The sequence below is a fragment of the Pholis gunnellus genome (genome assembly GCF_910591455.1).
Source record: "Pholis gunnellus genome assembly, chromosome: 8".
Taxonomy (NCBI): Eukaryota; Metazoa; Chordata; class Actinopteri; order Perciformes; family Pholidae; genus Pholis; species Pholis gunnellus.
The window spans coordinates 14,813,364-14,828,139 of NC_136534.1; the positions used below are offsets into that span (position 1 = coordinate 14,813,364).

The window sequence follows — 14,776 nt, forward strand, 5'->3', positions numbered from 1 at the left end:
ATTTATTTTCTTTAGACAGTATGTTGTCTAACCACTCTAACCATGTGTAATTGGACCTCTGAACAGACTATGTTAATCAGTATTTGTTCCTCTACACCCAGTTATGTTTTAATTTCTAGTTTTTTCCAAACGTAGGCTACTACTATTTTGAAAAGCCCCTTAATTGGTTTCCGGTTTTGTTGAGCTTGACGCACTGAACGCTGGTTTGGCAGCTCATGTGACGTCGGATGTGAAACCGCGTCCTCTGTCGGTGTGATTTTTCGAGCAGCTCCATTCATAGTTTTCATTGTAGATATGTATTAATGAAGAGGACACTTTTATTATTTAGTAAATTATTCATGATCCTATGAGGCACATTAGTTTCTCTCAATCAAACAATGTAAAGGTGTACTATTAAAGTTATTAAGATTAAAACACGGTTAATTAAATCTGTCTCCAAATACTGCTGTGATATTAATCAGGATTGGCAAAACATATTTTTTGGTGGACAACTTAAACCCAAATCAGATTTTAAAGAACTGAGCTTTCACATTCTTTCTGGTGTGTAAAGATAAACACAAAAGGTGCAATTAATAACATTATTATTCTGTAAATGATTATTCTACTTGTCTGTTTGCTAACCATACACTGATAAGCTGCTCATAAAAAATGTCCATTATTTGTTTTTGTAATGTACACAACAGATACTAAAGATAAACTGTTGTTTATAAAAGAAAACCAGGAAGAACATGCTGTACTTCGACCCACCAGACATCAAAAGCTCTTCAGCAGTTTTACAGTTTGTGTCCTTTGGCAGGGCTTTAAAACGGGGCCGCCCACAGGACACATGCCAAGAATTATGACTATTCACCTTTAGCTCAGTGTGAAAACAGGAATGTTATGTTAGTGTTTAGTAAATATCCCACTCCTGTGCAAATCATATTCAGAACGAGGGTAGATGTTACTTTGATGTTTATCGTGTTATAAGGCATAAACTGTTATTATGTGCTTAGTGTCAAACGCTCACTGCTCCAAAGTGCTACAGCCATATAAGAAATCCCGAAACCTTGTCCTTTATCACCTAAACAAAGCAGCTCTGCCTGGAGGAACATAAGAGACATGTCTTCATACATCATATTTTCTGTCAAAATGGTACTTTATCACAGTATCCCGGTTCCCCTACCGTACCTTGATGAATGTGGAGTGAAGCCTCATTGCTCTTCCTCTCAATTTGTCTGCCATTTGACTTTTCACAGACTTCTCTATGGCTGACAGGATGAGCCCCGACATTTGCATAGCTCATTGATGGCGGCTTTCTTTGATCCTACTAGCCGTGCCTAATTATCACCATGTCTTCATGCAGCCTGGATCCCAGGATTCTGCCTCTTTGCAAGGTATCTCTCTCCCTCATCCTCTTTCTTCCACTCCCTCTAGCGTCCCACTCAAACGAATGACATACATACAGGATACAAAAAAATCTCAAGCAGAAACAACTGTTTCTGTTTGGATTGGGATCAGACATAGGGGTAGTTGAGGTTGTCTTTAAAGAGCAATATTCACTTGGATACAAGACCTGGTTTATCATCAAAGGCTGTCATGTCGATGAAGAATTGAGAAGCCCTGACACAGCATAGGGTTTATGGGATGTTACGTATTTGCACAAAGGATGTGGATCATTATACTAGTGCAGGTTTTTTTCTAAACGTGCTTCAAACAATTCACTTTAAAATCCTCTAAAATATCATATCTATGTAAATCATAACCTCTTTAAAACTCAATCTGTGATTTTCAATAAGAAATGAGTGAAAGTTTCCATGGTTTGGTGTGCAGCTCTGTTCAGTTTCTTCTTAACTTGCCTATAAGCATGTGTGTAAGTTAATTCCCTCACGATGTGAATCACCATTGGCACATGCAGCGATATTCCATTGCTTTCAGCCATACCTGAACAACGGTTGAGAGGATAAACATCAGACTGTTTGTTTTGTTTGGAGTTTTCTGACATTTTGAAGCTGCTTGAAACGGTGATAAAACTCTGTAACAATAAGGCTTTTGACTTTTCTTCACGCTGCGTCTTGATTGCTCTTTAACAGCTGCCTGGTTTTGGAGCAACTACAGTCAAAAGAAGAAGAAAATGCCTCCAGACAGAGCAATTATGGTTTTATTTACCATGCCCGTTCCTACAGCTCTCCCTTTCTCTATCTTGCCTTTTTCTATTTTCTTTGTGATCACTGATGAAAAGCTTGAGCTTCATTGTGTGATTCATCTCACATAAAAACTTGAATGACATACCGTATAAAAATAGTGGGCGCCTAACAAATAGGTGTAAAAGATAGAGGCATTAAAGGGATAATTCACACAAACAAAAGTTACATTGCTTGAATGAAATGAAGGCTTTGAGGGGAAATCCATTCTGGGTTTCTTGTAAAACTCGATACTCAAGGATAAAATGTTGTTCCGGGTCTTGATTACAGTATAAGTCTTTGGCTTAATCTTATTGGCAGACAGTAAAATCTAATCCGTAGAAAATCACATACAAAATGTGCTCAATAGAAAGGACATTTTGAAGGTGACAGTGACAGGATTGAGTAGAAATGAAGCGTGTGAATGAAGATGAGCTTGTGTGAACTGTTTGGTATCCTTTTACATTCAGGAACAGCCTACAGAATCAACCTTTGAAGTGGAGTGAAAAAGCTGTTGCTCAACAACAAACAAAGGGCACATTGTCTGAACCCGGCAGCTGACATGCAAAGCAGCGGAGCATTCACAGAATGCAAAACATGTTCATACGAACAATGGAGCCACTGATCTGTTCGTGTAAACTGTGCATATGATACATTTCATAACTGAATCCTCTTTCAACTTTTACTTTTAGGTCAAATTTGTGGCAACCAGTCACAAACACAGACTGGCAATGTAACTATATATTACTTTGAGTCCCTGCGCAGGAGCCCGTACCGTGTTTGCTGTACAGTACCCCGGGATCAGCTGTTTTTACTTCCAGATGTGCAAATGTACATTTCATATCTGTGAAGGTTCATTACTCATTAAAGATATTTAGATGAGACCGACTCAATGTACACTGTAATCTGTTTTGTTTTTTCTGGTATTGTGGGCTTTTACACTTACTGCCTTTATTGTCTTTATCACATGTCTCATAAAATACACTATATAAAATCAGTCTTTCCATGTTTGAGACTGTATGACAGTATCTGTGCGCCACCAAGTGGCGGCCTAAAGGCTTTGTTCTAATCTCCAAAATGAATCTGCAGCATTTCAACAACACACAAAGAACATAAACAATACTGTTTATTACAACGCTATATACAAAATAAAGTCGTAATGAACACATGCACCCAGAGAGTTTGAAGACGATTTGATGTTAACATAAATATAGAACTGACAAAGATAAAGATCCAAATGAGATATCCTCAATAAAATCCATACACTGAGCTTATCTGTTCACAGTGATTTGAATTAAAGTTCAAATAACTGATGGCAATACAAATGTGAGCTATCCCTTTAAAACATAAATACCAAAAGAAGCCGGAACTGTTGAGGTTAAAGCTGAACATTACATAAAACTAGCACTTTGAAACTAAGAACAGAGTAAACACAGAAAATTCAAGCTTTGGGTACTCCATCCTAAACCAAACTGCATGTACTGAAAACGACTTGGTTGTTTAAGGTAGTAGCACCAACAGAATTTACCTGAACAAAGACTTATAATATAGATAGTATTTGTTAAAACAATGTTACTTGCCAATATGTTTATCACGTTGCTGCCAAATGAAAGGATTAAGCTTTAATAAAAAAAAGATGTACGGGTTGTAGTTTTCCTTACTACAAACAAACAAGGCATGGGATTGAGAGCTCACAAACAATCGCGTGTGAGCCTTTGGGCATTGTAATAAGTTCAGACATCATTGACCAGGTTAGCCTTTTCCTCCATCTGTTTATCCACTGCTTGGTCCATCGCCTCCATAAACCTCTCAAGAGTTACCGTCGGTGTCTGCAGGCGAACAAACTACATTAAAAAACAATACGACTCTTTTCCTCCTTCAATCCGTGGAACCAAATCAAATACTTACCTTTACAAACAGTGCGTGGGCTAGAAATGGTAACTTCCTGAGAGCTCGTCCACTCAAACCTTTGCTCTTTCTGGAAATGAAAAACAAAACAGAACATTAGCCCCTGGCTGTTTCAGCTCTCACTGGCACTCAAATGTTTAGACTACAGCACGGAGACGGTGTGATTTGGGTTCTATTGCATTATGGGAGGCTTTACTCACACGGCAATGTTCCTCAGGTTCAGACTGTGTTCGGACACCTCACTCTTTGCAAAGCCCATCGTCTCCAGCTCAAACATGGTAAACAGCTGCTGCCGGGGGTAGATGATCTGGCACTGCACATATCAGAGAGACGTGGGAAATCCATCAACTCACCATATTCAATTAAAGTGTTGCTTTAAATAGTATAAGCATCTTTTCTATACAATCTAAATGTTCCACCTACTTCATATTATACTGTGTATCAATATTAATTGTAACTGGTCAGTAAGTTCATTATTTTATGCAAACAAAAGCAGTTCGATTTGTTTAGGTTTCAATCCATATAATAAAAAATCCACTTCTTGTTGTCATTAGTGCAGCACTCTACTTCTTTCTTGCCCGGCTGTTCTTCCACATTTCCATCACAGGAAGAATCCTCTCAGTCATGTTTTGTGATTCGCTATGTTTTCTGTTTTGGCAAATGGAATTGCCCTTTTATCCAAATTGCTCCATCAAGTTGCTGACCTAAATATTGGGAGGATTTGGGGATAAAAGTCTTGCTCGAGGACACTTCTAACACGTGGAAAAGAGAAGCCGGGGATCGGACCGCCAACCTTTTAATTAGTGGACAACCTGCTCTATTCGCTGAGCCTTGCTCCCCACGGCCATCATAATTCTGTCATGTGTCAAGATATTGACCTACAGAGCTCCCAAAACAAAGACAATCCCTCAATACTAGTAAACTATCCTACCCACTGGCACCTAAGTGGTTTTTATTTTTTTAAATGAATAAGTTTGAACATGGAATTGTTACAAATTGTTACGGCAGATGTGTTTTCCATTATAACTTGCAAATAATTGCAAAAAAAAAAATGTAATTTTAGTTATCAATTTCCAATGCATGTCCTGAATATCAATACAAATGTGATCCCAAAAAAGAAAAGGAAAACGGTTGCTCGATTGTTGAGTCACCTTCATCAGCTCCTCCAGGCAGGAGAGGTAGATGTTGTAGATGCCCTTCTCAGATGGAGGTCCGATGTACTGCTTGATGTCCGCTCTGTCCACAAACGCCAAGTCGATCTTTTCTGTCACATTGGAGGTCGTCAGGATCACCACGTTGGAATGTCTGAAACGTGAGACCGAAAGTCAAAACAAAACAAACTTGTGTAAATAAGAAAAAATCAGATGGATAGATTTCCCAGTGAAAACAATAATTAAGTGATTGTAAGAATAAAAACAACAAAGGCTTCCAGTGTCATATGCTATCAGAGAAGTTTTAAAACAGAACATAGACCGATTCGCTTCCTGACCGTTTGATCTGGTCCAGTTGAGTGAGAACGGAGTTGACCACTCGGATGGCGTCAGAGGGCTCGGTTCCCGCCTGGCAGGCACTCCTAGCTGCTGTCAGGCTCTCCACCTGCCATAACACATGTTCACAAAAGACACTCTTTAACTCACAGCAAAGACACTCTTGAACATGAAATAACTTGAACAAAGTTCAGTTTTATCTCAAGCAAATCAATGAAGGAGTGTAATACATTAATTGTAGGGGCTCAGTTAAAACAGATTCCAAGAATCAAGTTCATTTCCCCGAAGCAGATTTTTTTACCTCATCAATCAGAACAAACACGAGAGCATCTTTGTCGTCTATCAGCTGTTGGATCTTTTGAAACATCTTCGTGACCAGCTTACCGCTCTGTAACAAAGAGGCATGGTGGGAATACTTTCAATTCCATCTAAAACATGCTTCAATGTAACAATGTAACATAAAAACAAGCCGGGTGTACCTCTGAGAACCACTTGGAGAACAAACTGTGGCTGTTTATCTCGACAAATTGCCCATACGAATACCTGCAGGGAGAAGAGGTGTCTTTAGAAATGAAAGGAGTCGGTGCACTTCCTGCTAAAGCGGTTTCACGTAAATGAGGATTGACTTACCGACTTGACAGTCTGATTGACAGCTTCTGGGCCAGAGCTTTGCACAGTGACGTCTTCCCTGTGCCCGGGGGGCCTGAATGTAGGCGCACACACAAAGTGATGAATCGGTTATATTACCCACATCCTCCCTGGGATGACCTCAACTGATAAAAATGACTGTGGTTATTTACCGTGAAGCAGCACAACACGGTTCCACGAAATCAGGTTGCTGTCGACCTTTTTGTCTGAGAAGTAAATTGTTGTTGTGATGTAATCCAGGAGCTGCAGGAAAATGAAAACAATTGGAAGTTTAGCAGTAATGGGTGATGAAGTTATGCCAGCATTTTCTCGAAACTGATATTTTTACCTGGGTTTTGACTCGACTGTCGTACACCAGACTCTCCCAAATCCCATGGAATTCAGCTGTTAAACAGAGATTAAGTCATTTTAGGGGAATACTCAGCAAATATTGAATTATAGCAGACTAAAGCTAATAGATAGATGCACATTAACATAATGAAACATACAATATAACTCACTTATTATTATTACTTTAACTGTGCCTTTACATTGACGCTTGAGCTAGCCGTTATCTCGCTTTCAATGATGAAAACGTGTCCCATACACGCCTAAAAGATCGTTATAAAACAATTGCAGTTTTCTTCACAACAGGGAAAGAAGGCTTTGGTCAGGTTGGATTCATGTTGATTAGAATGGATTCTGATGACATCAGCATATACCAGATATATCGGAGGCCAATAGTAACAAGAAATTACAGAAAAGAAATGCCAAAATAGGTTGGGAGTCATTTAGAAACATTGTTCGGTTTATGTTATCAGATGTTTTAAACTCTCAAATATCAATATCTGTATTAGCCTCAAAAGTACAGTATGAGATATGATAACATAAAAAACGTCATGAATAGAGAACGTGAAAGAAAGAAAGTGCTTATGAGACATATAGGGAAATTAAGAAAGACAAGGAAAGGGGTGAGAGAGCTGCTGCAACAGGCTGCCGACCACTCTGTGCCCACAAGCAGGGCGGGCGATAATTCATATTCTTACGTTTCACACACTATTGTTTTTATCAAAGGCGCCTCCAATCAAGCTCGATATTTAGCCAGATTCTGTTGAAAATATAACAGTTTGTGACATACTGAGGACATGGACAGCATGAATCCAAGCTGACCATAGCCACAACAAGCGTTCTACAGCCACCTCTGAAGCCTACAGGGAGCGTCAATCCAGTTCAACTGGAAATATATCAAACTAAAAGCATGAATTTCTCAACGCGGTGTTATTGTGCAGCGTCACCTGCTGGCAGCAACCAGTGATTGGCTGCTGAAAGCTCCTCATCCTCCTCCAAACTGAGCGTGCTGGGTCCATCTTCATTCAGAGTGAAGATGTGAACGGAGACAGAGCAGCTCTTCAAGTCGAGGGGCTGAGTGGGTGAGAAAAACAGTTCATGACAAAAGAACAAACAACTGCAAAGCATGATTACTTCGTCCATTACTTCTGAAAATAATAAATAATAATATAGACGGTGGAAAACATTCACAAAGCAAACCAAAATAACAGACCTGTGTGACCAGCTCCTCTTGATCAACTATAGCCACAGCTTCCACGTGTTTCTGCAGGAACTCCTCATCAAACTCGGCCCATCTGTAGTTCCCAAAAACCATGCTGTGGCGATTCAGCAGACCCAGAACATGTGTCCTCACCTCAGACAGTTTAGCTGTGCTGAAATGTGAACAATAGGAGAAAAAGTCCTGCATTTACATCATTTACATCATTTCCCCACATGTGATAACTGATACCATACCAACACCAATACGAATATTGGTTTAGAAAAATAAGACTTCAGGGATTTCACAATGTAATTGTTTGGAAAATGTATTCAGTTGTTAAATAGTCAAATATCCCCAAAACATGATTTCTCAGTGTCTGTGTCTTTTACACGTATTCACTGTTTTGAACCCACCTGTGAGATTTAACATGGACCTCCACGTGAATGTTTTGTTCCTGGTTTCCCAACTCCATGCTGTCACCGTCCATCCCTGTAAAACTATGGACAAACGGGAAACATTCAGAACTTTAAAAAGCAGCATTTATATTTCGTTAAGCTAAGTGTAAGTTGGCGATGTTGTAGCTAGCTAACGCAGCTGGCTAACGTTAACATCCTTCAAAGAGTGAAGGTAAACACTTCGCTACGTCGACATAACAGAAACCATAACTTACACCATTTACGTTATCAATCTGAGGACTTGCGTCAACACAATTTCTGCTACTCGAGAAACTATCGACAGTTCGCTGTACAGTCAGAAAGCCGACAGTAACTCGAAATCAGCGCGCTGATTTCTTCCACCGGAAATACATCATTTGTTTTGGGTTATCACTTCCGCCTGTCGCGAGCTTTCTTGTTGCAAAGGTTTGTTAGGTCTGGACCGACGCTAGCGACCATTAGCAACATAACTGGAGTAAACAAGAGTATTCTGCTATAAACACGGAGAGATGGGGAAAAAACACAAGAAACATAAACCGGAGTGGAGGACAGTTGATGGTACATACATTTATATTTTACTATTAGTTATCGCACCTCTTTTGTTCCAGCTAGTTAGCTTTAATTTAGCTAGCATAGCTGGCTAGCTCAACTGGAAAAGACAGCAGTTTTGCTTTGTTGTTGTTGTTGTTGTTGTTGTTTGTGTGAAGGTCTTCTCTACCACCACGATGCACATGCCACATCTATCTGGTTAAATGTCCTGCTAACAGCCAGAATTAATCAGTTATTTATATTCAATATATAATATAACATACCATTTTTATATTTATTATTTAGCTGTGCCAGTAAGTTATAACTTAGGTAAGACAGCAAGTTACATAAAATATGAACTTATATTTATGTTCTAAATGTATTTAAGTCGGTCTTTAAGTATTATGGAATTACTTCCAACAAAACAATGCAGTTAAATGCAATACATCCCAGTCACACAATATACAGCAGTGTTTTCTTCAGATAGAAAAGCTACAACTTAATATAACGTTAGCGACTCTTTTACAATACACAACCTATTTGGCAAGTAATAGCAGACATGACTTACAGTATTCCTACCATACTAATGGCAACATCATTCTCCCACACATTTCATCTCTTCCATCTCTTCTATCCCCTGTTTGGTTGTAGACTATGAGGACAAGACTCTCGAGAAGCCCCTAAAGCTCGTGCTCAAAGTTGGAGGAAGTGAGGTGACCGAGCTCTCGGGTTCGGGCCATGACTCCAGTTACTACGATGACAGATCAGACCACGAGCGAGAACGCCACAAAGACAAGAAGAAGAAGAAGAAGAAAAAGTCTGAAAAGGATAAAGACAAATATGTGGATGATGAGGAGAGAAGACGGCGTAAGGTTAGTGTACAAAAGAACATTTTAACTTGTGAATCTGCGTTTTGTGCCACTATAAGTTAAAACAAATGATTTTAATCTCATCCTATAGGAGGAAAAGAGGAAGAAGAGAGAGCGAGAGCAGAATGAATCAGAGGCAGCAACTTCTACTGCTGCCAGCACCGGTGTACCTGTTGAGCCTTTCACTTTGCCAAAAAGTATAATAAGTATTGGATTGGAGGTGAGTAAAGTTAACTTAAGCCTGAGAATATGATCAATACATTCTTAATGTTGTTGCTGACATCATGACCATATCTCATCAGCCGGAAGAGAAGAAAAAGAAGAGAGAGAGAGAGAGAGAACGAGAGAGAGAGAGAGAGTTTGAGCCGGAGCCGGAGCCGGACCCTGAAGTGGATGAGTTTCACCACAGTGTGACGTTTGATTTAGACCAACAAGGAGACAGGCCGGTCCGAGCATGCAGGACTCAACAAGGTAAGAATGTCTGTCTCTGAGGACAAGATAACAGTTTTCATTTGTAAATGTGTTTATAAATATCTGTATTTTGTTTTTTGCGTTTGCCCAAATGCAGAAAGTGAATCCACTCCTCGTCAACAGCTGCTGGAGCACTTTCTGAGGCAGTTGCAGAGGTGAGGAACACTGGTCCAGTCTAATGGCTGCATCCACCGGTGATGCAGACCTTCTTATGCTCCTTAAGACACCGCCCCACACAAGTAGACAAGAAACATCATACATTAATTAGCATATTCCCGTGATATTTACAAAAATTACAATTTATTACAATTTTTAGACACTCTAAGCGTTTCCTTTTTACATCACTCTCTGTTCAAAGTTTCACTTTTGCATACACCACGGTCAAATTGATGAACATTAAATAACCAGAGCACACACATTGTCCTCAGGGCACAAACACATTTGGTTTTCATGGCAATAGCAATCTAGAACAATAGCATTTGTTGTTTTTTCCATGCAGCACCCACATATAACAGTTTGTAGGGTGCAATAAACATTGCTGCCTTTATGGGCTGTAAGCTCTCAGTCTTTAGTCTGTTTGAGCATTTATTATTGTGAGTGGAGGGGGGGGGGGGGGGGGGGGGTCCTGTTGTGGGCGACTTTGCTGTTGCGTTAGCCATAAATTGCTATCAACACTTGTAAAACATCACACTAAATGTAAATGAGGCCACATTATGATGTGGACCGGTTCATCAAATCACAGCACAAGCAAGATCCGTTCATATTGATCGTGTTGACCCGACAGATAACGCGCGCTGACATGATCAGAACACTCAACAAGACAACTCTAGACTAATCTTAAGGTCGGTGCTGAATAACATCATGATTGTCTTGTCTGTCCAGGAAAGACCCCCATGGATTCTTCTCCTTTCCAGTAACCGATGCGATTGCCCCTGGTTACTCAATGATCATCAAACATCCCATGGACTTCAGCACCATGAAAGACAAGATTATGAACAATGACTACAACACAGTTACAGAATTCAAGGTGAGGATACTTTTCAACACAAAGGGAGAGTTTGTGTGTATTAGAAAGGGTAGGAAAGTGTGTGCAGACCAAGTGTGCCCTCATACCTGTTTGAACACTGTTTTTGCCTTCAGGCGGACTTTAAACTGATGTGTGACAATGCCATGGTGTACAACCGACCAGAGACGGTCTATTACAAGGCTGCCAAGAAACTGCTACATACAGGATTTAAGATGATGAGTAAGGTAAAGAAGGAGAGAGGGTTTCAGGGTGACTTTCCCCATGAAAACATCCCTGTCATCATCATCAACAACTTCCTGCTGTCCCTTTCTATTTTCTTCATCATACGCTTATATCCATACATTTCCAATTAATTAGACACAATTAAGTGGCCACTTGTTTCCTCCGCCCTGTGCTCAGGAACGGCTGTTGGCTTTGAAACGCAGCATGTCTTTCATGCAGGAAATGGATTTCACCCAGCAGGCAGCCATTTTGGGAGATGAAGACCTTGCAGCGGATATACCTCCTCCAGAGATAATCCCCAGCCCAGTGGAATCCGCTAAAAAGTCCAAGAAACCAGTTAAAGACTTGAAGGAAGTCATCAGGTACTCTTTCTTTGTAATATCTGGAACAAATGTGGCCTTTTTGTGTGTATAGTATCAGTATAGTGATCTGGTAACGTTGTCTCTTCTGTGGTCTCAGTTACCTGTTTGAACCAGAGGGGAACGCGTGCAGCTTGACTGACAGTACAGCAGAGGAGCATGTCCTGGCACTGGTTGAGCATTCTGCAGATGAAGCTCGAGATCGGATCAACAGATACATGCCCAACTCCAAGGTTTTCCTCTTTAACTTATTGTGTATATATTGCCGCTCATACACACTGTTTCTACAAGCTTTAGCTGTATTTTATTCCATAAAATGACAAAGTGTTGGTGAGGCTTCCACGCTTCAAGGAGATTCTTCTTTATGCAGTTAGTAGTGACAATATATTTTTCTCTCATGTGTGTTTTCAGATGGGCTACTTGCGTAAAGAGCAAGACAGTTCTCTTCTATACACTGTCGTAAATCACCAGGATCCTGATGCAGAAGGTTTGTTGTCATAGTTTTTTAAACATCCTTCAAATATTCACTACATTAGTATAATTATTCTGAATTTGTTACAGAAGATGAGACTCATAAAGTGGACCTAAGTTCTCTGTCAAACAAGCTTCTACCTGGATTAACCACCTTGGGGTTCAAAGATGACAGGAGACACAAAGGTATGCAGTAAAGTGACCCGTTGTTGATTGAATTCATATAAATAACAATGACCAAAGTTTGCCACAAAGTCTATGACGTCTGACGGATAATGCTTTTTCTTCTTGCTCTGTGTAGTAACGTTTCTGAGCAGTGCCTACAACGTTCAGACCCTTCAGAAGAACTCCATCTTTCCAGACCTGCTACCCGATGAGGTGGACACGCTCTATTCAGCCTATGGCGATGACACGGGGGTACAGTGTGCTCTCAGGTAGGGGGCCTTCTCTGTTATCGGTTAAACTCAGATCTGAAATGAGCTAGTGAAAATAATGTGTGTCCCCGTTTTCACCCCGAAGCATACAGGAGTTTGTCAAGGGCTGCGGAGATGTCACGAAGTGTTGGGTCGACAAGCTTCTGGACAAGATGACCGCGGACGATCACACTAAAGCTGTCAGTCAAATCCGACAGGTATCTGACTTCTACCTAATACGCAGTATTACACACATTACTTCCATCGTTTTCTCAGTTTCCGGGGTTGTCTTCACCAATTCTACCGCAGACTGGTCTCCTGCCTGTCATCTATGTGATGCTTAATTTACGTTTCAGAAAAGAAACATCACGCTAAAACCGGATGAAAGCAAATCCAACATCTGTGACATGCAGGTATGCTGTCGTTTTTTGAAAACAGTGATGATACGTTTAAGTAGTTGTGCCGGCTGTCTGATTGAAGCTGTGTGTGTTTGTATAGATGGCAGATGGCACCGGCCTGGGAGAGAGTGGCTCAGTCCTGGACTTCATGTCAATGAAGAACTATCCTGATATGTCTCTGGAGTTATCCATGCTCAACTCGTTAGGTGATTATCCCCATCAACACTCGGGAGTGGCTGCATGTACATGTACACTTTCATAACATAATCATAGTAGAAATAGGAGTATGGCGGACTTGCATTAATGGCATAAGGCCCTTTGTCGCATGTGTGGAGTCGCAGTATTAATGGGCATTATAGCCACGTAATCACCAATCCTATTAAAATTCTTAGGCCGAGTTTTCACTACATTTTGAAACACAGCAGTCAAAGTACTTTAAGGATACATAACAGAAATATTGGGTAGGATGCGCCACTCGGGTCTTTTCTGCTTTAAATAGAGGTAGTTGCATTTATTTGTTCACTTGCTGTTCTACAATGCTCTTCCCTCTTTCTTTATCAGGTAAAACTGTGAAAAAAGAGCCGGGCAACGAGGACGGCCAGCAGCAGTTTGACGATGCAGACAAACTCCTGCAGGAGTTCCAGGAGGCTCAAGTGGACAGAGTCGGCTCCAGGCCCTCGTCCAACCTGTCCTCCCTCTCTAACGCCTCAGAGAGGGATCAGCACCACTTAGGTATCTGCAATAGGAGTAAGACTAAAACAAACTAGGTGCACAGAAAGGAGCGCTGCTAATGCTTCTTAGCTATAATTTAAACATATTATTGTCATTTGCATGCTAACGCGTCATAATACCGTGTTGCTAGATGTCAACTAAACCTCCACTTTTCTGTGAAGTTGTCATTGCTAGTAGTAGTAACACCAGTGCAACAACGTAAGAGCCATGTCTTCTTTGTTTCGCAGGGAGCCCACCACACTTGGACCAGTCTGAAATGGTTCATGATCCCTACGAGTTCCTGCAGTCTCCGGAGCCAGAGAGCACAGCCAACAGCTGACCACACACACACACACACACTGCCATGTTGTTGTCTCGGTGTTAACAGCACCGGGTACTCGGTCTCGGACTGTTTAAGCACTGTGGAGACGGCAGGAGCCTCCGACCTGTTTTAAAGACTGAATATGATTGCACCGAGTGTTTGTAGTGTAATTGTAAGGTTTTGTATGAGTGCAACAAATAAACGCTTGCACCTGTATAAATGTGTGTGGTTCAATAAGCATATGAAAAAGTATTACATATATATATATTATGTAAACAAAGGACCTGTCAACCAGTAATAGTCATCCAAACTTAGTGCAGCAAAAGCATGTTGTAAGATCGTCCCGCTGCGGTAAAGATGCACTGCTGAGTCCTCAGATTTGTACAGCAGTAAACTCCCATGAATGGGCTTTTATTGAGCAACGGCTGCTATTGTCTCAGTACGAGAGAAACAATAGGGAAGTGCATGCAGTATACATTGACACTCATGAGACATTTGAGATGAAATTCCGCTGTGAAAGAATTGGGCTTTATTTTTGAAAGCAGAAGTGTCATGTTGATATATCTGTGTTTGCAGTTCGCTATTGCTCTCATGGAAATTCTCCAGATTGAGTTTGATGTGCACGCTAGATGCGCAGACACTGTGAGGGAGTCAGTGGAGGGCCACAATCAACAAAAAAAAACTCGGTATCTTGAGCAGAGCTGTAGTGCACATGCGCAGTAGGGCCGTTTCCATAGCGCCGCTCCGACCTGCTGAGTTGATTCTTCAACTTCTGATTCACGTCCTTCGGTGACACAAATCAGAGGACGTCGGAGCATTTT

At 40.8% G+C, this 14,776-nt stretch overlaps 2 protein-coding genes across 5 annotated transcripts; one reads left to right on the top strand and one right to left on the bottom strand.

The window, feature by feature from the left end:
* Positions 1-3,334: 3,334 nt before the first annotated feature.
* trip13 (thyroid hormone receptor interactor 13) lies at positions 3,335-8,217 on the bottom strand (the record flags this gene model as incomplete). The annotated part of the gene is made up of 13 exons (XM_079164018.1): positions 3,335-3,988; positions 4,068-4,137; positions 4,268-4,380; positions 5,219-5,372; positions 5,557-5,663; positions 5,856-5,942; positions 6,034-6,097; positions 6,185-6,257; positions 6,355-6,445; positions 6,531-6,586; positions 7,477-7,603; positions 7,743-7,902; positions 8,144-8,217. The coding sequence occupies 13 exons, from the start codon at positions 8,215-8,217 to the stop codon at positions 3,893-3,895; spliced, it is 1,272 nt and encodes a 423-aa protein (XP_079020144.1). The 3' UTR covers positions 3,335-3,892.
* A 366-nt stretch (positions 8,218-8,583) lies between these two features.
* On the top strand, positions 8,584-14,141 carry brd9 (bromodomain containing 9). 4 transcript variants are annotated; one of them, XM_079164906.1, is made up of 17 exons: positions 8,584-8,722; positions 9,344-9,564; positions 9,653-9,781; positions 9,864-10,032; positions 10,130-10,187; positions 10,915-11,059; positions 11,173-11,283; positions 11,459-11,643; positions 11,741-11,873; positions 12,052-12,127; positions 12,202-12,297; positions 12,413-12,545; positions 12,631-12,742; positions 12,881-12,937; positions 13,023-13,128; positions 13,484-13,654; positions 13,882-14,141. In XM_079164906.1, exons 1-17 carry the CDS (start codon positions 8,674-8,676, stop codon positions 13,971-13,973), a joined length of 2,043 nt encoding a protein of 680 aa, XP_079021032.1. In that variant the 5' UTR covers positions 8,584-8,673; the 3' UTR covers positions 13,974-14,141. The 4 variants fall into 4 exon arrangements, with proteins under 4 accessions (XP_079021032.1, XP_079021033.1, XP_079021034.1 ...); XM_079164907.1 differs by having other exon boundaries at positions 12,205-12,297; XM_079164908.1 differs by having other exon boundaries at positions 11,501-11,643.
* The last annotated feature ends 635 nt before the right edge of the window (positions 14,142-14,776 follow it).